Here is a 24,544-nt window from a genome sequence, read left to right on the forward strand (position 1 = left end):
GCGTTTACACAACACCCCTCTCCACTTCCTGCGTTTCTTCACCTTGGCTCTCCGTCACTACAACTAACCGACCCACCAACCCACCCACCCACTCTTCACCCAGATGGCTTGGAATTCGGTATTTTGTCATGCATGCAGAATATTTCGATGCCACAACGAGATTTATCTGCTCTGCATCTAAGTGCTATGCTTCGAGACATGGTGAGCTATGTTGCATTCGTTTGCACTATGCTGTACTGTGCTTATTGAATATTCAAATGTTTTATTTTATAGTTTTCTAGCCTTCAAGTATTACCAAATCATTGAAATAAGTATACACAAAACTTAAGCCTAATATTAAACGTTTGTGCTATGACCGGTACATTCCACAAAAACGAATTATCTTATGCACAAGCAAACAAACAGAATGAGCGTTGCAATGCGTTCCATTGAATTACTTATGGATTGCGAATCGATTGGATAAGCCATCCACGCCAAAACCGTTATCGTTATCGGGCAAACACCGCAATTGCAGCAACTCGCGTCCAATTGTCTTATCATACCATTCCACCTTAGTGAAATGGATTACACATTTCTAGACATTCAAACTGCGAACTGCTGTCCAAGGGTTATCTTCGACGTACAAGAGAGCAATGCAATAGAGTTATGTTTCTCTCACGTTGTACAACTTTTTTTTTTGTGTGTTTTGGTTTGTTTCATGTAAGTACTGTAGCATGTTTTTTTTTCTGTCGCCCTCTTTTTACATGGAGTTGGTTGGTGATAAACAAAAAAAGAAAGGTCGATCTTGTTAAGCTCGCTTGAAATTGATTTCGACTCGACCTTATCCTTGTGTGCGACATTACTTCTCGTGTTCCGTTGTTTGTCCCGTCTCTCCTTTACCTTGAGATTGTTACTTTAACATCCAGTAACGTAGATCTGTGGTGAAGCACAATGGATCAATATTCATCAATTGAAAACAAAGCAAGTGAGACACTTCCTTGCGTCTAAACTACGCTTCTACAATGTTGCAGCTAGAATATCAAAATGTTTGCGATTGAATTGCATCCATCATATCATCAAGTCGATTACAGATACACACCGTGGAATATTTTTACACCAAAAAACAAAAGGTCTGCTCGTTATGGAATCGACTGCTGATTGCAATTTTTGCTCTCATTGTTGCTCTAGTGGCGACAGTAAAGATAATAACCAATCTACTATTAGCACAACGCCGTAACGCCTATCAAGTGGCAGTCTCGATTGAGTGCGGCAACACAGATAAGATTGTATATTTAGCAAGCGAGAGGTCCATCGGGTCGTACCAAATAAAATAAACACAATCCAATCGTGTGTAGGGCAAATATTTCATTTCATACCCAGCTGATAACGCATCACATACGAATGTGAGATATCAAGAGCATCACACACTGCTTAAAAGCAAGCGTTAGCATTATGTAGGGAAATATGGTTCAGAGTTCCCACTAAAAGCCCATACATTTGCATGAATAGAAAACACACCTCATGAGACAGGAATTCCCATTTAAAATTGGAGAAAAAAATGTAATCACCCACAACGAAGATGTTCTTTTCAAACCCATACCATAGCAAAAAGCTTAACGTTCGAACAGCGTAGGTCAGGGAATCTCGTCTTTTCGCCAAACCACCCGTGTTTTGTAATGGGTACAAGCTGAGCTGAAAAGTGTACCTAGCTCATTGAAATTCGAGGGATTAAGTTGAACTAGTTCTCTTACTCCCCGCGAAACACGGACAAACACACACACACACACGCACACAAATGGGGCCACGCGGTTCGTACGCGATGCGCTCCACTGTTGTCTGTGAATCGTAGCTGCATACACAAACTAGCACAACTCACTCTATGGTAAGATGGCGAGTAACTTAGAGAGAGAGAGAGAGAAAAAGCGAGAGAAAGAGAGCACAACATAATACAAAACCAGGAGGTTTCAGGAATTTTCCGGGAAAACTGCACGCCACTAGGACGCCATCGCCCCCTCCATCGCCTGCTTTGACAATGGAGGCGCCTGGTGCTGGTGCCAAGAGATTTTCGCTTTTTCCTAGAAAATCGGGCATGACAAAGTGTGTCATGGTTCCCGTTCAGGAGCACCAATGGGAGAGGCAATTTGAAGCGGGTAGTGTATAATCTCAGCCCGAATTGCATAAACTGACACCCGGATGGCTGGAGCTGGAAGACATAATTCACCCGGTGTAACGCCGCTGCAAACGGTGTAACATACGATCAACGGGGTTGAAAGGTTTGAGATTTTGTTTATACGAAAGGTTTTTGTTCTCGGAAGAAGCTTCGGTGGGTTAGTTAGACACAAAAGAAACCGTACAAAACTGGTACAAACCTTACTGGGTTGGTATAAAAACATTATTTAATGAAGTTGAATAGATAACATTAAATTTATTAATGGTTAAACTAGAACGTTTAAAGCTTATAAATAACGTGTTTAACTAGAAAAGAGCTTTGTTTCGATCTACTATACATTACTGATTTTTTTAATCATCAACAAGTAAAACATTCATTCATTCATTCAAGTATTTTAAAGGAAAAAAACTGTTCCTGCTGTTCCAGCGCACAGTTTACATGTTTTACATACACTGCTTCAAGCGCATAACGCTAAAGCATAAATGTTAGACATGGCTTCCTTTCAAAAAAAGAAAAAAAAAACAAAGCGCTTTTGGACACATGGAATCACAAGAATTCCGACTTCTTTTAAAGTCCTTTCTTTGGGTTATCAAAAGAATCTTGTGCTCTCCGAAGAGACAATGCATGCACGATGCACGATAAAGGGAGGCTCAAAGTATAACCTCTCCCACAAAAAGACGTTACAATCCGTTGTGCAGTAAGCAGTTACAGGGTAAGGTAAGATTGTTTTCGACATAAATCAAATTGCAATGCTTCTTATCCTTATACGAGGCTCCTTTGAGAGTATAACAGCCATTCAAATAAGAGTTAAAAAGCAACCAAACATAGTAAGTCCTTGCAGATTATCAAAAGCAATCTATTTGTAGAGCTTACTCCACTCTGTTTTGAATAGTTAACTGCTGAACTTCTAAAGAAAAACACGTATGTGGAACGTCTGACGTATTTTCAAGACCTAAGTCATAAAAGTTGAGCCGAATAGCCCAATAAGACCTGTAGACACCTCCAGAACAGTCGTAGCCATAAGAGCAATAAATGCAATCGAAACTTACTACAACTACCACATTTAAAAATAGTTTCTAAGCTCACCTTGATTCATGTTGGCACTGGCGTTGGCGGCTACGTTCGCGAAATGCTGCTGTAGCTGCTGCTGAAGGGCTTGGTGCGGGGCAAGCTGCGCGTGAACGAGGGACGGTGGCGGCGGTTGCCCTATCTGATGGGCGGATTGTGAGTGCGCCAGCCCGGACACTAGCACGACACCGGCACCACCTGCACCTCCCCCGCCTGGTCCACCATTTCCACTGGACCCGCTGGCACCAGATCCTCCACCACCACCACCACCACCACTTAAACTAACACTTCCGGTCAAAATGCTGGCCAACGCACTGCCAGCCGTACTACCACTGATCATGTTTGCACCGATTACACCACCACCACCACCACCACCCGCACCGGTGGATGAATTGACCAGCTGTCCTCCGGGACCCATAGCACCGCCGCCGCCACCGCCCAGGATGGCCGACAGGTTGAGTGAACCAACCGGGGTGCCGACACCGCCCGGACCGCCGCCGAGGCTGCTGATCTGCTGGGCCGATTGCGATAAAGGCACGTTGTTGCTCGCTATGCTAGTACTATTTGGTGCGTTGACAGAGGTTGCGAGATTTGGCAGGACGGCACCGTTCGTTCCGTTCACTGAGTTGTAGATCGTGTATTGCTCCTCGTCTGTAACATTGGCACAGGATCAAGCAAGCAGGGGGGAAAAAGAAGAAGAGAAAAACACAATTACATCAATTTATTAATAATACCAACCAAACAGAAACGCCTAATGCGATACCACGTGCATGAGTGATAGCAATACAACAGTTAAGAATAGTGAAACGAGAGTGCATTTTGTACAAACGCATGCGGACGAACGTATACAAGGTTTTTTTACATTTAGATCTTAATGGAATTTTGAGCCTGTCGCTTTATGAAGCACATTCTTAGACATTAAATCTATAATCATTAAAAAAAAAATCCAAAATGAAATAAAATAAAGCATTGAACTGCAAAACAAAAAAACATGCAGATAATTCAGCTCTTTGAAATAACGAACACCGATTTGAGCGCCATCTAGGGTTCACTAGTTCAAGCATGTGACGTAGATGGCGCTACTCGCGTGGTGATTTTGAAGTGGTGATTTGCACTTGGTAGGGGTTCTTGTTTTCGCTAACGCACAGGCAGCCACACGATGGACATAAAAAATCGAAAATGATTACGAAGTAATTTCTATTGCAAAGGTCATAATGGTAATAAAAGGATTTTTAAATTTTTTTTATGTTTTCATTTTATCCCACAATATTTCCATGCATCGCATTGGATCGATGATTGGTGATCTTATAACCGGTGCCATATACAAGGAAAGCAGGTCGGCACACTAATACAAATAAATAGATGCCTCTTCCGTAAATGGTAAGACCAACTCCGAATTTAACAATTTCTGCCACAGACGAGAGTTGCTATTGAAGACAAGTGCAAAATGCTGAGCTGCAATTCGGTCAATGGCGCAAATCGAATATCGCTGACATATGTCATACATTCGCAAATAAACAAATAACAATCCGGTTGAAAGTGAACTGCAATACCGGTTAATGACTAAGATGGATCGTGGGAGATTGCAGAGATGTGACTCATATTCACCACGCGAAAAGAAAAAAGGTGAAAAATGGCACAATTAACGATGGTGAAACACAAAAAAACGTTTAGCTTTCACACGATTAACACACACAAAAAAATACGGAATTTTTGACAAATTTCCTAAGCTAGCTAGTGAATAAATCTGATTATAAAAGAATTCAATAAACAAGCGTTTAAAGTGTGACTATATTTACAACCAAGTCATGCCTAACTAACATACTAAGAAAAAACATACGGAAACATACAACAACATCGGCAGCGATCACATACAACAGTAGAAACAACAACAACGAAATTCATTTCAGTAATAGAACGTAAACAAAAGAAAAAAACAATCACATCGAATAGTGCGAAGAACAAAAATATTAAAATAAAAACAAACAAGCACACAACTTAAGGGCAGAGAAGACACACGGGAGGATGTTATGCTTCGGGCGCCCTCCGATCTGAAACCGGAACAGCGCCCCCACCACTTACTTGGACTGCGATAGTGCAACGACGCCATTGGGGGTGGCGGCGGCGGTGGCTGATGATGGAAGGTTTGCAACTGCCTGTGAGCTGAGGTGGACCACGTAACCGATTCCGTGGGACTGATGCAAATGGCTTCGGTGGTTTGAAGGTGGGTTTTTTCGTCATTGTTTTTGTGTGTACGTGGATGATGGGATGGGGGGAAGGGGGAATCAATCGTTGTTGATGGAAATAAGATGTGGTGGCAATGACAAACACGCGAGAGCAAAAGTGTCAATCCCACACACACACACACACACACACGTACAAGTACGCACGCGCGCCCACACCCATACCACAGGTGATAGTCAACCAATAGAACAGGGGAAGTTCAGTAATTGCGTATATGAGATCGTTGTCGGTGTCATTGTTGATGTGTTTAACGCGTAGGCATTTGATGGCGGACATACACCAGCAGTTCAGCAACAAACAGAAGCGGCATGATGATAAAAGGGGATGGGAAACATAACTCATCGATTAGACACGTCGCATATCATGATGACCACTTGTTGTTTGCAACAATTCTAAGGTCAATTTTAATGGCAATTGTAATGCGAAATAAAAGACAAATCAAATTGATACACAATAAAAGTCGATTGTTACAACCAAAAACATTAAACGAAACTAATACTGGTACCCTTCAACAGAAATGTACAAACTACTGTGAGCCACCCCCTGTGACCCCCCTCTAAATGACCTACATTTTGAAAAGCAATTTTTGCCAATCGGATGAGCACTCGGTTTGGCTACATTGACCCCCACCCCTTAGGCCAGCAACTGAAAAAAAGGTCCCACACATGGCGCGCTACTACTTACCAGCTATCGATAGTGCAGATGTAGGGCTTTCCGGTAGCAGAATGCCCTTTTGTACAAGTTCTTCCCGGTTGGCACGTACTGAAATTTTCCGCTCGAGCGCTGCATATTTCCATCGTGAACCATTCGTTTCGTGCAAGTTTTTAGCGAAATTGTTGAGGCACACAGGACAGGGGGGGGGGTACGTGGGGTAGTGTATTGAATGGATGATGTACAGGGCAAAAGATGAAATATACGGGCCAGACACACGCGTGCAATCAGTTGAAAAGAGGTAAGAAAAGAGATAAAAAAAAACGAAAATGTAAGGCAAAATAGAATACATAACAAACGCAAGCGCATGTTAATCAAATGTTAAATTGTTAGTAGAAAAGAAGATGGAAAAAGGTGAGAAATTGTTAGTAAAATGGAAAAATGTCCGATTCAAAATGATAAACAAGAATAATAATGAAGACTGACGATTTAATAAGGGAAAAAAACAGCACAAACTCCAAGAAGTTAAAAGTAAAAGAAATTAGTTTTCAAATGCAATTAGTGAAACAGAAGAAAATACAATTTCATAATAGGCAAAATCAAATCAACAGAAGCTGCTTCCTTGTGTACTACACAAACAGAGAGGGATACAGCATAAGGGCATCCGTGTTGACCCTTACGCTCCAGAACCTCCACTTGCGAGCAAGAAGCACGGTCCGAAACAAAAAAAAAAAGGCACAAGAAACAAAAGCACCAGAATCAATTAGCAGCCATTTGCAACTTACACTTTGAGGTGGACTCGAACTTTTCGCTTTTCTTTTTTCTCCGCCACTTCCACGGCTTGAACAGCCGGCCGAAGGCGCTGAACTTGCTGCTTTTGCGCTCTAGTGGCGGTGTCCGGGAGCCCGAATTGAGGCTGTTCGAGCGCATCGTGGTGCCGTTCTGTTTTTTTGTCGCTAGAAATGAACAGGAAAGGTAGAAAAGAGGTAGGACATTAATTTAAATCGAATTGTAGCATTTAGCTGCTATATGCTTCAGGTAAGGTGTTTATGAGTCGACTTTTGTACATTGTTTTGCATAGAAGAGAGTTTGTTGCCGTAAAGTCTTGCGCCGTAAGGAGACAACAAGCAAAGAAGAAAATGTATGACATTCGATATAGTTGACCAATGGTTTTGAGACAGTTTTTTATTAGATTTTGTATCAAGTCCACTATTTCTTTATACAGTACCACCACCAACAAGACATGACATGCTTCAATAACTTTTAAAGAGCTTTTTTTTGGTGTTTCGGAACATTTCAACTGAAAATGTTTAATTGCTCACACACGTCGAACGTCGAACTTGTTATTCATTGTGATTGTAAAAGGGCATGATTCATACGTTGACATAAAATAATGATAAATTATTGTCTTCCTGAAACACACAAACAGACGCCAAAAGCAATGGGACAAGCAAACACACATGGCTATGCATCATGGTGTGTGCAATAATTTACGGCATTTAAAGCAACATTCATTATTTAAATGCTTTCTTTCTGTTAAGCGATAAGCTTCATTTCATTCAAGCCCACAATGGCGAAAAGTTTATGAGATCAGTAAAAGGTGTGAGTAAAAAGGATTATTACAATCATCACCACAGACAGAGTGAAGAAGAAATGAATGTTTTCTCTGCAAAACGCTGATAAAACACGGATTAACATAATGCCTCTCTTCAATAAAAGCTCTTTTGCATCATTTCTTCATGACTTCAACATAAAATTGCGAAATTATTGCGAAATACTTTGCAATACAAAATATGATTGACAGTAAGCTCTTTCATCTGTTCCGTGAACATGGACGCGTTCGAAAGTATTACGCGAAATCCTTGACCGTTATTTGCATTTATCACTAGCGTTTTGTTTATTGCCTTTTATAGGATATATTTACTGTATTGGAGGGTTAATATATTATGCTACAGGAAGGAGAAGACCTCCCTTTACAATCTTGAACTTTTGTTTCCTTTATTTCTCTCTCTCTCTCTCTCTCTCTCTCTCTCTCTCTCTCTCTCTCTTTCCTTGATGATGGAATTTTACTTGAAGGTCTTATGTTCAACCTGCGAATCTTCAGATTGTGTTGAATACATCCTCCGGTTAGGCGATTTTTTGTTGAATTCTTCAATCGAGAAAAAAAATAACAGGGAGTGCCTTTGCTTCCACTCATAGCCAGGGCATGAAGTTTGTTTATAATGCGAGTTGTTTGAATGAGAAAAAGAAACCCCACACGCACACAAGCACATAAAACGTGTATTAAAGCACCATATACCACACGGCACTGCTATGCTGCTGCCGTTTAGGGTTCGATGCGTAGCACATGTGTGCAAGTGTGTAAGCTTCGCACGTCGCGCCTGGCAGCATAACTCGAAAAAAGGACGCAAAACATCGACGAGTGTTGCGAGTTGGAGGAACGAGATAAACAATAAAAAAACGCACACAGAGCACACACTCTGACCATGAAACCAAACCAAGTGGCCTTCTGATAAACGGTGAGAAAAGAAAAGAAACCGGTTCTGCTACCTTTTCCCATTTGCTTGGGTTGTGGAGCAGCAGCAGCAGCAGCAGCGCCCGGCGTAAACGACATAATGGGAAAGAAAACGATAAAAAAAATGTATGCGTGCTCTGTGCACCGGCACATCACATCATGGAGTGCGAGAGGGAGGGCAATAGGAAGAAGAATAATAAGATGATCTTGCGGTAAAGACGGAATCCAAAAACCATTTCGACAAGATCAGTCTGTCTCCACATCCCTCTGGTCGTCGTTTGGTTCCAGGTGATCGCCACGATCGAGAGCTGTTGAGCTCGAACCTTTATCCGACGAAAACCAGTCATAACTCCCCTCACACCTTGGGCCGCATGGCACCCAACATTATCACATCATCCACGCGGTGATACGCTATTGCAGCAGCAAACATTCCAGTCCGATGACTTTGATGGAGACTTTTTGTTTTCTTTTTTTTTCTCTCTCTCTCTCTCTCTGTGTTAGCTCATCGATTACGTTTTGGAGATACTGTTTGTGTGCGTGTGTATTCCCTCCCCCCTATATGCAATGGCATCCAACTGTACAGTGGCCTGGAAATGAATCATGGATCGATTTCGTGGTAATGAAGCTAATGCTAATGATAGTCAACATTAGAAGATGTAGGTAGTAAAGCATACGAGAAGAGATAACGCATTCACTGTACTGTGCAATAAAAAAAAAACCACAATACGATGATTGTTGAGATTATATTATGCATAGCTGTACATTTATGCGCTGTAACCATATTTGGTATCGTTACAGTCATAAGTTGGTGGAATGCAAAGAAAGCTACACAAACATGTATTATTATATTTTATTCAAAAAAAAATGGCAAAGCTTGTAACATTATGAAGATATTGACAAGCTGCCATGGAGCTGTAATAAGCCAAACCTATCTAACGTACCACAAAGGCGTGTTGATCAAATCTTTTCTAGAGCCAATAAACGAGGGAAATAACTTCCCTTTTCGACAAAAGCCCAGAAATCTCCCAGAAGGAAAGATACATTTTTTAGCGCAAATGACAATTTAATTAAATTCAATATAGCAACCTTGATTCTTATAAATAATCGAGTTAACGACAAACTTTAAGTGTTTGTCGTTGGAAAGTCATTGTTAAAAAAAATAAATTTAAATAACAATTTCACCCGAAACAGAAAAAAGTATGCAGCAATTAAGCGCTACTTCAGTTATTTTCCAGCCTCCTACCAGCCAGCAACTAAAAACTAAACCAAGCACGTAGAAGAAGAAAAAAGTCACAAGAGAAAACAACTTTTTCGGTGAGTTTAATAAAAACCGCAAACTTTCGCCCGCCAAATAACAAAAACAACCAGATAACCGACCATTCACCGGCCGCTCCACTTCAAACATTAGCCACTTCACAACGGAGCAGCAGCAGGAAAGTTCTAATGAACCGAGAAAAGCAATAATGAAAAACTTGCCCACTTTCACAAAGTAAGTATTGCCCCGCCATCATGTGACAAGCCTGCAGCAGCAGCAGCAGCAGCAGCAACTTGTCGGTCAGGCACGTGTTTCACGTCACTTCCGAGTTACTGAACGGCAAAAAAACAGGACGACTGAGAAAAGGGGGTAGCAGAAAATCGACAAAAACAAATTACAACAACAACAACAACAACAAAAAAACGTAGTACCAAAATAACCACCACCACCAACAAACTCGAGTGGACGAGTGCCGGTGGACAAAAAAGTCACTTCAAGGATTACACGAAGCTTTTGTCGTCTTTACCGCTTGTTTATCTCCCCGCCGCTACGGTAGGCCTTTGCCGGGGGGAATCAGGAGCACGAAAACTGACTTCGACATTTTGACGATCGAAACTTTTCCCACCTGACACCCCCCACACGGTCATTCCCTATCCTCCGCCACTTGTGTACTAGAGCCTTGTGCCAATATAGATTATGGACTCAAGAAAGCGGCCGAACGATGTTTATCATTGCGATGGACTTCACGGGCGTTTATCGCAGCTTGCGCAGCTCGGCCCGCAAATTCTGCCTGTCAGCAGGATGTCAACGTTGTTTTGAGTGCCCTAAACGAACGACATTAAGTGGATTGGCGGGCTTTGATTGGGACACAGTGGTGAGAGTAAAATCTTACCGTGATACACCAGACATTTGAAGTTTGCTAAAATGAAGAGCTTTTTGGTATGATAATCAGACGACGCTTGTAAAGTAAGAGTTGATCTTAACCCTCAAAAGAGCTCTTCTGGTTATCGCAAAACATTGACCTTTTGTACCTTTTGTAATATATTTTTCACGTGAAGCGGATTCAACTCACATAATAAACAAAGAAAGCAATACCCCGAACACAAGAGATACTGCAAAAAAAAATTGAAGTTCGCTTGTAAAATGACCTTAAAATAGCTCTCCTGGACCAACTGGTTTTCAGAGAACTGTACTTTGAATGAAACTTTATACCGGTGCACGGACACATAAAAAAACGATACGGACACCAGACGTATCGCGCACATACCCATACGCATGATACGCTTGCCGTACTGTATAACGCTGTGTGTGTTCGCGCTGGCAGTTGATCATCCTCCAGCTTTCGGTAGCCAGGGCGAAGAAAGTTCGATGGAATGAAAACATAAAACAAATCCAATCACGTCCACGCCCCCGTCATGTTCAACTATCTCCGATAACGACCCAATGTAGAGGGGATAAAGTGATTGGAAAGATGTTCGCTTTTATTATTTTCCTTCATACGCCACACGCAGCCAAACACACACGTGCAGCTTGTCGGGTGGCCTGCCTCGAGAAGCGCATTTCTGACAGTTTGGTACAAATTTTATCGTAAATAGGAGATTCAAGTTCTTCAACATATCGAAAATAAAATGTTTAAGATTAAATTGATACAGGCTATGACACTTTAAGTTATAGATTGTTCCATCAGTCTAAGCAATAATCTTCAAAATCTCGCTTTGTCGTCATACGGATAACATCTGTTGCCGAAGCACAAAAACGACACGCACTGTGCGCAGTCGTTGGTAATGGATGTCGCGACGGATAGTGCACACCCTCAGCTAGTCCACACACACACACACCTAGGGCGCCCATAATCGATGTGCACTCCCCGTATCGGTCATGGCAACGAAGTGACGACGGAGGTTGTCCGCTCAATTTGGCCATTCGCTTTGACCTCCCCTCACTCACCACTCTCCTTCTCACCGCCACTTCACCTCGCACCATTCGCGCTCGATTTATCCAATTCCAATTAATTAAGCTCAATCAATCATAATCTTTCGGGGTGGATCTATTTTTGCCAACGCACGGGTGCCTGCGACAGCAGCGCCAGCAGTTTGATACGCATGTGGACTGTCAAGAATGGCTGGCACGTAATAGTAGGCGGCAGAGAAAATAGATAGTGAAGCAGCTGATAAAAAAACGCCGTACGTACGTACGCATGAACGCTCGTATGCGTTGTGTGATATGAGGAATTCCCATTTGCTCTGCTAGAGTTCGAGAGCTGAGGCAGACAAACCGTCTTCTTGTTGGGGTTTCTAATCGATTTTGTTTGGGCCGGGTATGGCAGATACGGAAACGATGCACAAAAAGTACTCTAATTCGATTTAGAATGTGTATAACAATGCATAATAGTAAAATGTAGTATTCTTCAGTTTTACAAACATCAAGCAACAATGATTAACTACAAATGTTGATAAAATACGCAATTCCAATTGCAATTAATTGCAGTTATAATCGCAGAAACTATCCAATAATGTTGAAGACAGCTAAATGAAGCAACTGATTAAGCTAAAATCGAAGTATCTGAAGTATCTCTTACATGTGCTAAGATGAAAATGATATCGTCCATAAACGGGGCACATTAAGGATGCGCAGTAAATGAGGGATATCGAACGTTCTGATGCGAACTGACCCGTTCGACTCATTCGTCCAGAAACGAATGACCTCTTGATGATGCCCGAATCCATCGAGAGCGCTACTGAATAAACGTCGGTTTTGGATTGATCGCTCCCTTGTCAGCACGCCATCGCACTCATGCCTGCTACACCCTTCAAACCACGCACACATCCGGTCGCTTTCCGTCCATTGACGATTTATTGTGTTTTCCACGAACTCGTTCGCTTTGAACAGTCTCTTCACCACCCACTGATTGGTAAGTGATCTCTCCCGCTGTGCAAAGGAATAAAGAGAAGGCAACCAGTAACAACAACAACAAAAAACGTTGTCTGTATGCGAAAGAACGTCGTTGGTCCGTGGCGCAGGAACAAAATGGATGCAGAAATCTCAGCAGCACCAATCCAGCCCCGACAACGGCGACCATCCATCCTCTCCTGCCACGCAACGAAACACAGCCGAGAAAGCTCTTTATTATGGTGGCGGCTCCCGCATACATTCATAATGTGCTGTGATTGTCGGCCGATTATTGGAACGAGATTTTCGTTCGGTCTGTCGTTAGTATTTTTTTTGTTCATATCTTTGATAACTCGGGAATATCGCACGATGGCAGCGGTTTTTCTTGGAGCAATTTTCTTTTTGTTGGTCGGTCAATATTACTCATCATTTGATGTTATTAGCCATGAGGACAGGAAGCGAGAACATGTACGATGAAATTAGGGAACGACGCGTTGGAGGGAAATCAATTGAATTATTTTCCCTTCCTATCACGCAAAGAGTGAGTCGGGGCGAAAACGGGAAACAATATGCTGCAAAGGAAAGTTAATTAACGATGTTCGATTCCCGATAGAGATAGAGAGAGAGAGACAGCCAGTTAAGCCGTCTCTGCAAACCGAGGGCATTGAGATTTGCTTTTAACAGTCGACTGATAATCTTTACATTCTATAAATATGACTTTTTGGTAAGTGAAAAAGATTGCTTAACTTAATAACATGCCCGTCATGGATTCAAGCCCCGAATTTACCATGCCCCAAACATAGGACTGACTATTCTGCTACGAATAATCAATAAGTCACTGAATGCTAAGCCATTATTGGTACAGGCAGGCCTTGACTGACAACGGCTGTTGTGCCGAAGAAGAAGAAGAAGAAGAAGAAGAAGAAGAAGAAGAAGAAGAAGAAGAAGAAGAACTTGAAGAAGAAGAAGAAGAACTTGAAGAAAAAGAAGAAGAGCTTGAAGAATAAGAAGAAGAATATAAAGAAGATTTCATTCTAGGCAGAACAATAGATGCATTACCAAATGAAATACTACCATACCTTTCCAAGGGATATGTGCTTGATACGTCAAAAATACTAGGACAGGGGATTACTTGTATCCATTAAAAAAAGCAGAGAAGAATGCATTCTAGGTATTCCATCGCAAACCACCTAAAATGCTTTTCGGGATGCACCTAAACGTAAATCCTTCCATTCAAATCCTCGTACAGAAGTACTAAACTAATCGAATAGTCTGGCCGATAAAGAACTTCGTCAAATTGCAAGTTACCGGCTTCTTCTTCTTCTTTTGGCTCAACAACCGTTGTCGGTCAAGGCCTGCCTATACCACTTGTGGGGTTTGGCTTTCAGTGACTTTTGGATTACCCCCCATAGCCAAATAGTCAGTCCTACGTATGGCGGCACGGTCTAGTTGGGGCTTGAACCCATGACTGGCATGTTCTTAAGTCGTACGAGCTGACGACTGTACCATGAGACCGGCAAGTTACCGGCATGCATAAGTAAACGATACGATTGCAGCGACTGCGGGAGTAAAAAATGGCATCGTTGCACTCAGTACAACAGGGAACTATTACCATATTAGACTCTGACAGCTTGTGCCGTTGCTGCATCATTGATATCTTCGTCATCGGAGTCGTTATGCGATGCGTTCTTAAAATAGACTCTTATCGGCATATTTACTTGCGTCAAATCATGGCGCTTTTAAGAAGGCCCATACATCAATTCTGAACAGTACTTAAGATGATTAAAACTCAACATGGCGGGGTATCACTTATTGAAATGTGCTTTTAGCATCATGTCAGGAGCAGAAAATGTAAACAAAGATATCACAGAATGATTATAAATAATGAACTTGTTTTCAAAACACGGTGATAAATTCTGAACTTATTTTGCACTGTATATAAATACGCACACAAAACCCAATCAAATGTGAAACGCTAACAACAATATTTGTTTATCATTTCGATCTCGCATTCAACAATTTCAACAATCCGTATCGTCCCCCATTAAGTAAATCCTGTAGCAACGCGGCATGTTTACCGAATATTTACAGATACAATTAGAGTACGGGTTTCGAAACACATCGAACGGCATTCACGTCACGTCCATTAATGTATGTTTTAATACGTTGTTACAAATCAATACACACGTATGTGTGTGTGCATCACAAAGAAAAGCTTAAATTTTACACCTCCACGCTAAACCTCAACACAACGCGTCGTAAAAGCGAGCAAAAGAATCTGGTACTTCATTATTATGTAACGAAATTTATTCTCAGGTGTCCACCAACCACTCTCCGCTCACAACGAATCCACGAATGCGTAACACGCTATCGCCCGAACGCCTACCTCCTCCTCCGTGTGTTCTCACATTCCAAACGCGTCAATATGCATTATTCGTCACGCATGATTTAACTATGCGTCACATGGCATTCGCACTAGCCGGTCTGTAACGTCGTGTGCGCATCGGCGAAGCCTGACGGAGTGGAACCTGTCAATCAACACGCGCGATAGGCAAGCACACAACAAGAAAGTGTGCTTGCGATTGCTGCTGCTAGCCAGCGATTGAATGTCTCTGTTTCGCGTGCAAATCTTGCTGCTGCCCTTGTAAGAAAGCACAAAATGCATTTAGAATTGTACGAAAATGGTAAGCCGCGTGTTGCTGCAGATTGACTGAATGCTAATGACTTGTCATGTAACGTGTGCAAAAAGAGAACGAACCGAACGTCAAAGATAGGGTTTTTTTCTAACTTTGTTTTGCTATCACTACTACTATTATTGTTATTATCAGCCGCCAAACTCTCAGACTGATAGGCACTGCATCGTTTCCCCGTCCCATATGGGGTAGATAACCGAAGACTGCTTGTTGTAAGAGAGCTTGCCAAAAGAGCAAATTATGCATGATTAGCGGGTCGAAAGTGGCACACACCAACAGCAAAAAGTGGACCCCCGCGTATGTGTGTTTCCGCTTCTTATCTCAAGTGTGGCGCTTACATGTTGTGCTTTGCACCACACTGCAGACGTTTCATAGCACACATATAACAAAACCCGTGCTGAAGATCGACTGGAGTGGTGGTGTAGAGTTGCGCGCAAAAATCAGCAACGAAAACTAGACACAGAAGAATGTTGATGGGAGGAGGATTCGTGATCCCTTCGTTATCACCATTCGAGGGGGGGGGGAGCAGAAATATATTTGGGAAATCACAGTGCGCTAACTTAATTAGCACACGGGACGATCGCCGTCCGTATAAGACTTGCGTTAGCGCATCGAGAAATGGTACCAGCAGTGTGTAAATGTTCAACCAGGATATCTTATGGGTACGGCCAAAATCATTTTTCAATAAATAGCCCTTCATATCCATCACGCACTCCATCACTTAATTACTTAAATACACCATTCGCTAATCCCATCTCCGGTCAGCGAGGTGAAGTAATGATAATCTCGCCGATGACTACGAGATGTATCAGCAAACAGGTTGTTAGTTGCATTGACACAAACCGTTGCATCATCCCGTAATCGATGACTGGCAACGGAGCGGCAACGGCACCTTCGGTCTGTCTCTGTCATAACACGACAAACCAACCATACCACCGTCGTCATCCGTTTCCTCTTTCTGCACTGCGGGCTACGGCAGGCGAGCAGTAGCCTGGGAACAATATTTCACAACCGATAATGAGCGGTTAATGTTTGTGGCGTTGCAGAAAAATTACCACCACACCACCGCTCCATCCTTAACGGTGGCACATAAATGCCGCGGCCGAAGCAATCCGCACAAACATCTTGTCCCCGTTGGTTGGTTAGCATTTCTAACGCGTTCGTTACTTAAGATCGGTGCGCACAGGAAATGGGGAAAAACACTATGCAGATGTTTGGTGATGCGGTAGCGCTGACGACCCACCTGTCAATAATTTGATACTAAAGCCATCAACCGTCCAAGATCGAACGATTGTGCAACTTTATGATCGCTAATCAGTGTAACAGGCACTTTAACATCTTATGCAGCAGAAGTTAGCGTAAGAGGAAGAGATTTGAAAGACTTGCTTCTTTCTATTAAAACACAATAAAAACCTTTTGTTTTAATGTACAGGAAGTAGCTGCAAAAACTACTTCATGTTCTTTCTTGATTTAACATACTTCTTTGATTGTCTTTAACTGTTTTCATGATCAATTTAAAAAGTTGAGCTTATAACTAAAACTATAAACATCCTGAATTTCGCGTTGTTTTAAAGCTGTACCGTCATCTTGCTTAACAACGATTGAATTTTCGAATAAAATACTTAAACTACAGCAGAAAACAGCGTTATGGAGTTTTTTTTAATACATGTTTGCACGCTAACCAAGACACATCATTAGCTGCACTCGCCTAATCGTCACGCGCAAACAGTACACCCCAACACCAACTTACCAATCACCGTGCTGGCGGCAACCTCCTTGGCAACGTGCGCCGCGGCCGGACTGACGTGCAGTATGTCGGACAGTGACAGCGAGGACGCGATCAGCTGTCGCTTCTCCTCGAAGTTGAGCAGATCCATCGAGTTGCTGCGCTGCGGCGTCACCGTGATGGTGACCGATTTCTGCATCGTCAACACGCTCTGGTTGTAGTCGGCCGGTGGCGGCTGCTTCACCAGCTCGCGCCCATTCAGCGACATGTTGCCGGGCGGATATCCTCCCACTAATCCGCCACTTCCAGCACCTCCACCTCCTCCTCCTCCTCCTCCTCCTCCTCCACCTCCTGCCACCGTCGAGCGGGGCAGGGCACAGGGACCGGTGCGAGGCGCAAGCTCCTCGTCACCCGAATCCTGTGAGTCGCCCGGTTGAGATCGAATGGTGACGACGTTACGTTTCACACCACCACGCAGGGGTCTAACTTCTCTCCCCCTCTCCCAAACGGGATGACAGAGAGCACCGTTTTGGAGAGATTCCTGTTGCTGCACAGGCTTCGTTTTGGGGCGCTCGCTGCACTTACAGCCCCGCGGTACTACACTACTACGGCCCTACCAACCACGGCATGCGTGATCAGCTGCATCGAGCGAACTTCTTGCACTTAGCACATCCACACGCACGCACACACGATAATATTATGTACACACAAATGCACACATATGCACTTATCAGAAGCACACACACACACACTCTGCTTGCTAGCCGCACAACATCCGAAGTACACGGTATGAATTCGACTTTCCGTTCAACAGCGGAACTGGGGAGGGAAAAATAACATTAAATAAACACCTATATCCTTTGCTTCCGAGCGCCATAAATCACTGCCGACGAGTTTGGGTTGGGCTGGGGACGGTTCGTATCTGCACCATGTAGCAGTACCGAGCTACTTCCAGTCCGCTGACCAAATGCACTGCTGGTGCAACTGTAATGGGTGCACGTGTTGGATTGTCTAATGCACACGACAGATCTGTGTGTTATAGTTTGTAGGTTTGTGTAGTCTCTAGATAGCAAATGAGCCGCAAATGAGACGGTAGCTTATGACGCTAGATTTCCCTTGCAGCTATATGCAGTACATTAAACCTAAAGCATTCAATTGCAGCGAATGGCATCTTAATTTGGTCGTCTCTTATTGGAATCAACCAACTGTAAACTACGCTTGGAATGCTGTATATGCAGCAAGTCTATTCAATACCTTTGCCTGTAGCTTATCCCTGTCCGTACACTACTAAAAATTCAACAAAACTCCTGCATTAGTTTCCAGAGCATTTCCCTTTCTACCTCTTTCGCTTTCGATCAGAACGCGTGGCATCGCTTTCTTTGGTTTCAGACACACCGCAATTGAAAATGTGAGAGTGCGAAGACCGGTGTGGGATGATTTCCGGTAATTTTATTTCTATATGCCCGGCCCTTCCTCCGAGGGAATGCGGCAGAAGACACCTTCACACGCATCATAACCTAACGCTGCGCGGCGAGAGTTTTCCCAATCCCGTGTAACGAACGGACATTAGCGACCGGTCGCGGATGACGGTATCGGCAGCGGCACACACACGGCTGCAATTTAGCGATGGTTCGTTCGCGCGCAGTTTCACTTTCAATTTGCCTCACAGTGCGCCGCCCATCGTCCCCGTGGCGCATCGCCATTTACAACCACCATTCGCGATCATAATGTAACATAATTTTCCTTTCAGGTGAGCATTTCGTGTCTCATTTCTTTGCCTTTGCCGGAACCGGAATGGTGGTGGAGCGTCGGTGTATGTTTTCTCAGAAACCGTTTTTATCGCTCGCTTCTGTGCTCGTGGGACTCATGGCTATCGAGCCGGCCGTATTTACGAACCACTCTATTCACGACCGGTACCTGCTTGTACGGGCCGACCGTTTCCTCACACGTTTCTGCTGCTTCCTGTGTTCCACTAGCTGAGCTGGGCCGCTGCCAAAGTAGTATGTATCGACGGAAAAGCTGTACTTGTCGAGTGCAAGTGGTAGCGCGTCAGGTTTCTGTTTCCTTTCCTCCCTTTCCTAAGGGTGTCGCTGGACTGAGGCGCCATGCGGTAGCGAATAAATCAAACCGGGAAAGGGCCACCGGTCGCGGAAAATAGCTGACAAATTACAGCCGATTACTGTTGATCTGTACAGAGTGGGCTTTTTTTTCTTGCTGCATCTTGTATGCCACAGTTTCCTTTTCTGTAGCGAAAGAGTGGCTGGCAACGCGGGCCTAAAACGATAAGAGAGAAAATACGAACACATTAGTAAATCATCATGAATATTGGATAAAATGTTACTTTAAGATTAAAACAAATCGCAGATAAAATATTCACTATTTTCATTACAATACGTTCTGATCAACAAATGTCAATTATTTTGCTATTTTTGTTTATGTTACTTTGTATTTTGAAACCGGTTCTTCAATTCCCACTTACATTAGCTCTCAACACGTTATCCGCTAGCTATTAACGTTGACCGACAAGACACCGTGTACATGGTAATTTGTGTATGGTAATTCGTGCAATTTTGAACTTTTATTTTGAATAATATTTAAACTTTGCTCAAATATTTTGTATTTGACAATTGATGTATCGCATAATATAAAGTTACTAGTATTATGATTGTAATACTCTACTGATTGCCGTGTTTGATACCATTATGCAGATTGAAATACAGTGCAATTTGCCTCACTAAATGGCATCTGAATGATGCTTAACAGGCTCGAAATGTGTTTTATTTGCGTTTTTATTGACTTGTTAATGCGTCTGCCAAACCTGGGCTTCACACTCACAAACGCACAAACACATTTCCTCTTTCTACGCAATGTTCACCATTCACCATCGGAAAAGGGGCAGGCATATGAAAGCTTGCTGAATCAAAGCAGTTCTAACGCTCAAAGTATTCTTTAATACATCCCCAATGGCATTATGTGTTATATTTTAACCATCATCCACTGCCGGTGGATGGATATCGTTCCTCCATTATACACACACACCCCCAAAGCTTAAGGGAGCATTATTAAAATGTCATTTGCGCGTTGCTCCGTAAGCCGGGCGGCTGTGCCTAAATCTCTTTCGTGCTATGGTGAGAGACGGCTCGCTGCCGCTAATGGTAGGCAGTTTCAATAAAAAGCCGAAGTGAAAGGTGTTTGGCTCCTCGAAAATAGATATTTCAATGCTGTCATTTGGTGCTTTTATTCGCAACAAAAGTATTTACAGTGGAGCGCCGTTTATCCGGGCTTCTCGGGACTTGGCTTCGCCCGGATAAGCGAATAACACGGATAATGAGTCAATTCATATATTTTATCACCAATTCCTGGTTATTTTTTGGAAATTTTTCTTATTTTTTGATAAAATAACCCAGTTTTTATTAACTTCATGTTTTTCGAAAGAAAATTTTTAAAATTTGCCATGAATTATAGTGTTTTTTGTTATGACAATGTGCTCTTATAACCGCTTTATCAAATATCCTCCTCATAACCCAATGTCACTTTTGTATTGAACTGTCATTTCTCAACAGCACGGATAAACGGAAAGCCGGATAAAAGGTACCCGGATAAACGGCGCTCCACTGTATAACTTATATCAAGTCTAAGTAGAACTCCATCATACGAATAAGCTAAGATTGACTAGACTTTAGAAGAAGAAAAGGAAAGAATAGGAACATCTTTAAAGTAAACCAATATAACAATTTAGAGAAGATTTCATGAAATGAAATAAATATATAGAACTTTTAAGCAACCTCACTTTACTGTAAGAAAGCGTTCTTTATTCCAAAAGCAGATAAACTGCCCCCTGCAGCTATTCTTTTCATTTGGAGCATTGTTAAAAGTCAAACGATAAGTGATATCGCAATACCAGAGACATCGTTAGTAAATCCTAGCATCTAGTTTGGCTAGTTGCTCTTCGATAACGCACAGTTCAGAAGAACAAAGTCAATTGAAAGTAGAGTAGACAATCAGCTCACCGCTATCTTTCTATAACCAGCAACATCATTTCATTGGCATCGATAACATAGAATTTAAGATGACAGAAACAACGGTGCTATCTGTCACTTAGCACAACCATGAAGACAAAACTCACCCCTGCCCTATAGCATGACTCCAACTAGACGGATTCTATTGATAAACGCTCCCATAAACATTGCAACTAAAGCTGGTCCCATCCGTCTGGCTCTTCGTTAGTGTTTACAGAGCAAAAGAGATTGATTGTGTAGCTCAAAGACAGGGTAATAGGATCAGATAGTAGCTACGAAAAATACTTTTATTGTGTGCTCTGCACACTCTTGGCAACTATGTGTCGCCCTGTGCTAAACTTATCTTTACACCAGGTCTTTTAATTACGGTAAGATGTGCTCCATGCAGGTTGGCTGCGACAGGCTGAACGAACATAAATGACAAGATTGACCATGGATGAGTCGGTACAAAAATGTCTCAATGTCAGGTTTTGCCGTTGTCTGCAAACTTATAAAGTCTGCTGGGGTCTGGCTCCCCGTGTTCTGTATCGAAGGATGAAGTGTGTTGGCGATGGTCCAAAACCCACTTTGGCGCAACGTTATCCAATCTTGGTTCACAGTTTCACCTTATTTTTCCTCAAATGATGATGATTTGGAATTGGGATTGTATCGCCTAACTTTTTTATCCAATCGTAAAATCTGCAGCGTATCCTTGGAAAAGGGCAAAAAGTGTGTCAACAAAAGATCAAATCCTACAAAGCTTCTAAAAACAGAAGCGGTTCAATGGGCCACTTGGATCACTTTTGTTTACATTTCGTAATTAAGATATTAAGAGTAATTAAGAGGTTAAAGAATATGTTGAGTACAATCTTCAGAACGCGCCAGTGACTAGATTTGTTTTTCCATCCTGAGTTAAATAAAAGGTTGTACAGTTAATTTCTGATCTTCATTGAAATTTCGTTCTGACACAGCCTAGTTTTCCGGGAATTCAACTTATGCTAACACAAAGCAACGTATGCTAACGAATGAAACTCAGAAATCAAACAGTGCTTGAGCAGGAACGCTTCTTCGTGCTACCAAAGTTGAACTTAATTGAATTATTCATATATCATGAAGTCGACACAGACACGTCTCTGCGAGCATAGAACCTGTCTTCAACGAGCCGGGAAATTAACCGGAATGAGATGATGAAATCTGAGCAGCGGAACAGATCTTCCTGGAATCTGCTTCCCACAATGATAGCTTTATTTCATGCCACAAATTAAATGAACAAAAATGTTGGGGGAATCAATCGCAAAATTCAGGGCGAGTCAACATTTGCCCAAGATGCAATAATGTTCTAACGTTTTCTTATAATATTCCGGAGGAGCGCATACCACATTTCTTAAGCTCTCAAGCAGATGTTGTATTTTGCTTACAGTGAACACATTCTCTAAAGATTTCATTCGTCCTCTACACTTGTTTTGCATGTTAAAGGACGTGAGATTTGAGATAGAAATAACATACGAAAGCTTGATGAATAAAACAGGACGCCTAAAGGCACACAAACAACCTAATTTTTCAGACTAGACAGTGGATTGCTTCGCAGTTGGAAAACGGTTGCGAAATGAGGCATTCCTGCTTCAAAATAAAAGTCTACCTGCTGCGACGGCTAGCTTTCCCCCAACTGATTGCCCAGCACCGAATCAAACCATCCGGGGCGGGACACATAAAAGCAACAGGACATCAACTCAATCGCACAGGAGGACACACCAAGAGGAAAGAGCTCACACACAGAGACACACATTCACCCACAGCTTCACAAGCAAATGTCACCGGAGGCATAATAAATGAAGAAATACGTCCAAAGCCGGTGAAAACTCGCACCCCAAGCGTCACCGCCGCGTGATGGATAGCCAAAAAGGGAATGAGATAAAATCACACTTAGTTCGCGCTAAGAAGAGGCTTCCGAATTTCCGTCCGCTCGCAACGGTGGGGGAATCATTTAAATCCGACCGACAGATCGTTTCATTCATCTCGGCGTCGGGAATGAATTGGATTTCCATGAAAAATGACGCAGACCCTCTTTGTTGGGAGCGAACTTGACGTTTAGTTAGCGGTACTGATGGATACGAGTCCGCTCATCCGGATGGTTCCGGTGGAGTAGGAGGATGGAGGAAGTGTGGGGCCGGGGGATTGAATTTAAAATTGGTTTGCAAAGCCCATCCTGGCCCGTTTTTTGATAGCAATTTTCGCATTCACAAATAACTTTATAGCACTGTCGCTGGTAACAAGTCGTTGGTTGGATGCTTTGTTTGGACATTTAAGTCATATATACAAGTTTTATTACTTCCAATAATTACTTCAAATAAATAAATGCATTATTATATGTTTATTGGAAATATGAAAAATAATATCAAAATAATATCACAGTTTCAGCGCAACAAAAAACATGAAAATTTGAAACAAACTGAATTCTTCAAAGAACTTGCATGTTTGTCGCTTCACGAACGATTTAACTGCAGACATAGCAAAACGACCACCACATCACACACACACACACACACAGATCAAACGTGCAGCATTCAAACGCACAAGAAGATTGCAACGAACAGATGGGCATCAAACGCAACCCAGCAGCAACAAACATCCGCCCAGAGTGACTTTGTACTTCCAACGTAATGGGACGTACAATAAGAAGAAAAGAAAGCCCGAATCATCTACATCAGGGGCCTCCAAACTTTTCAGCTCGCGGGCCACATTGCTTCAAAAATAGCTATGTTAAGGGCCATTTGACACTACCTTTAACTGATGGGTGAACGTTTAAATCTCATTTTTATAACAAAATACTAACAATACTTGTACAGTTTCGTATTACTGAAGGTTGATTTTTGTCTAAGAAAAATAAAAAATAAAATTTTATTTGAAAAAGTCATAATCATTACGTATATTTATATTAAATCTGGCAAAGTCATCGTGGGCCGCATTATAAACTCTTGAGGGCCGCATGCGGCCCGCGGGCCGTAGTTTGGAGACCCCTGATCTACATCCATGCAAACACTGCGCAGCAACAAACTGCACCAACTGCGCGTATCAAAGCAGCGTTTTTTCAAAGCCATGGGCGCGCTCCACAGCGTTTGCGTATGGGAAAACATGCGGAGTATAACTTCTGTTGACCCGTACCTAACCCGATGCACGGATGAAAAAAGATGTTGCACATATACTGCTGATGGGAAATTTTGCGCTGAAAATGAAAACCCAACAGTCCCGCGCAAGGAGAAAGCCCACCCAAATGGGAGCAGAAAAGTACGGGAGGTGATGAAGTAGGGGAGAGACGCGAGAGAAGAAAATCGGTACTGCAGCAGAAAAATACGTGA

General features: G+C 42.6%; 1 protein-coding gene across 6 annotated transcripts in view; it reads right to left on the reverse strand.

The window, feature by feature from the left end:
- LOC120949413 (AF4/FMR2 family member lilli) overlaps positions 1-24,544 on the reverse strand; it is a 138,204-nt gene that overhangs the window by 82,579 nt on the left and 31,081 nt on the right. For 4 of the 6 annotated variants that reach the window (XM_049606828.1, XM_049606832.1, XM_049606829.1 and 1 more), the window contains exons 2-6: positions 17,215-18,009; positions 6,898-7,068; positions 6,146-6,244; positions 5,300-5,425; positions 3,236-3,868 (exon numbers count right to left, since the gene is read on the reverse strand). In XM_049606828.1, coding sequence (XP_049462785.1) covers positions 3,236-3,868; positions 5,300-5,425; positions 6,146-6,244; positions 6,898-7,068; positions 17,215-17,458 — 1,273 coding nt within the window. In that variant the 5' untranslated portion in view covers positions 17,459-18,009. The remainder of the gene's footprint in view (positions 1-3,235; positions 3,869-5,299; positions 5,426-6,145; positions 6,245-6,897; positions 7,069-17,214; positions 18,010-24,544) is intronic. The other 2 variants (XM_049606830.1, XM_049606831.1) reach the window with 2 other exon arrangements.

This window comes from Anopheles coluzzii, chromosome 2 (assembly GCF_943734685.1).
Source record: "Anopheles coluzzii chromosome 2, AcolN3, whole genome shotgun sequence".
In the NCBI taxonomy this organism is placed as follows: domain Eukaryota; kingdom Metazoa; phylum Arthropoda; class Insecta; order Diptera; family Culicidae; genus Anopheles; species Anopheles coluzzii.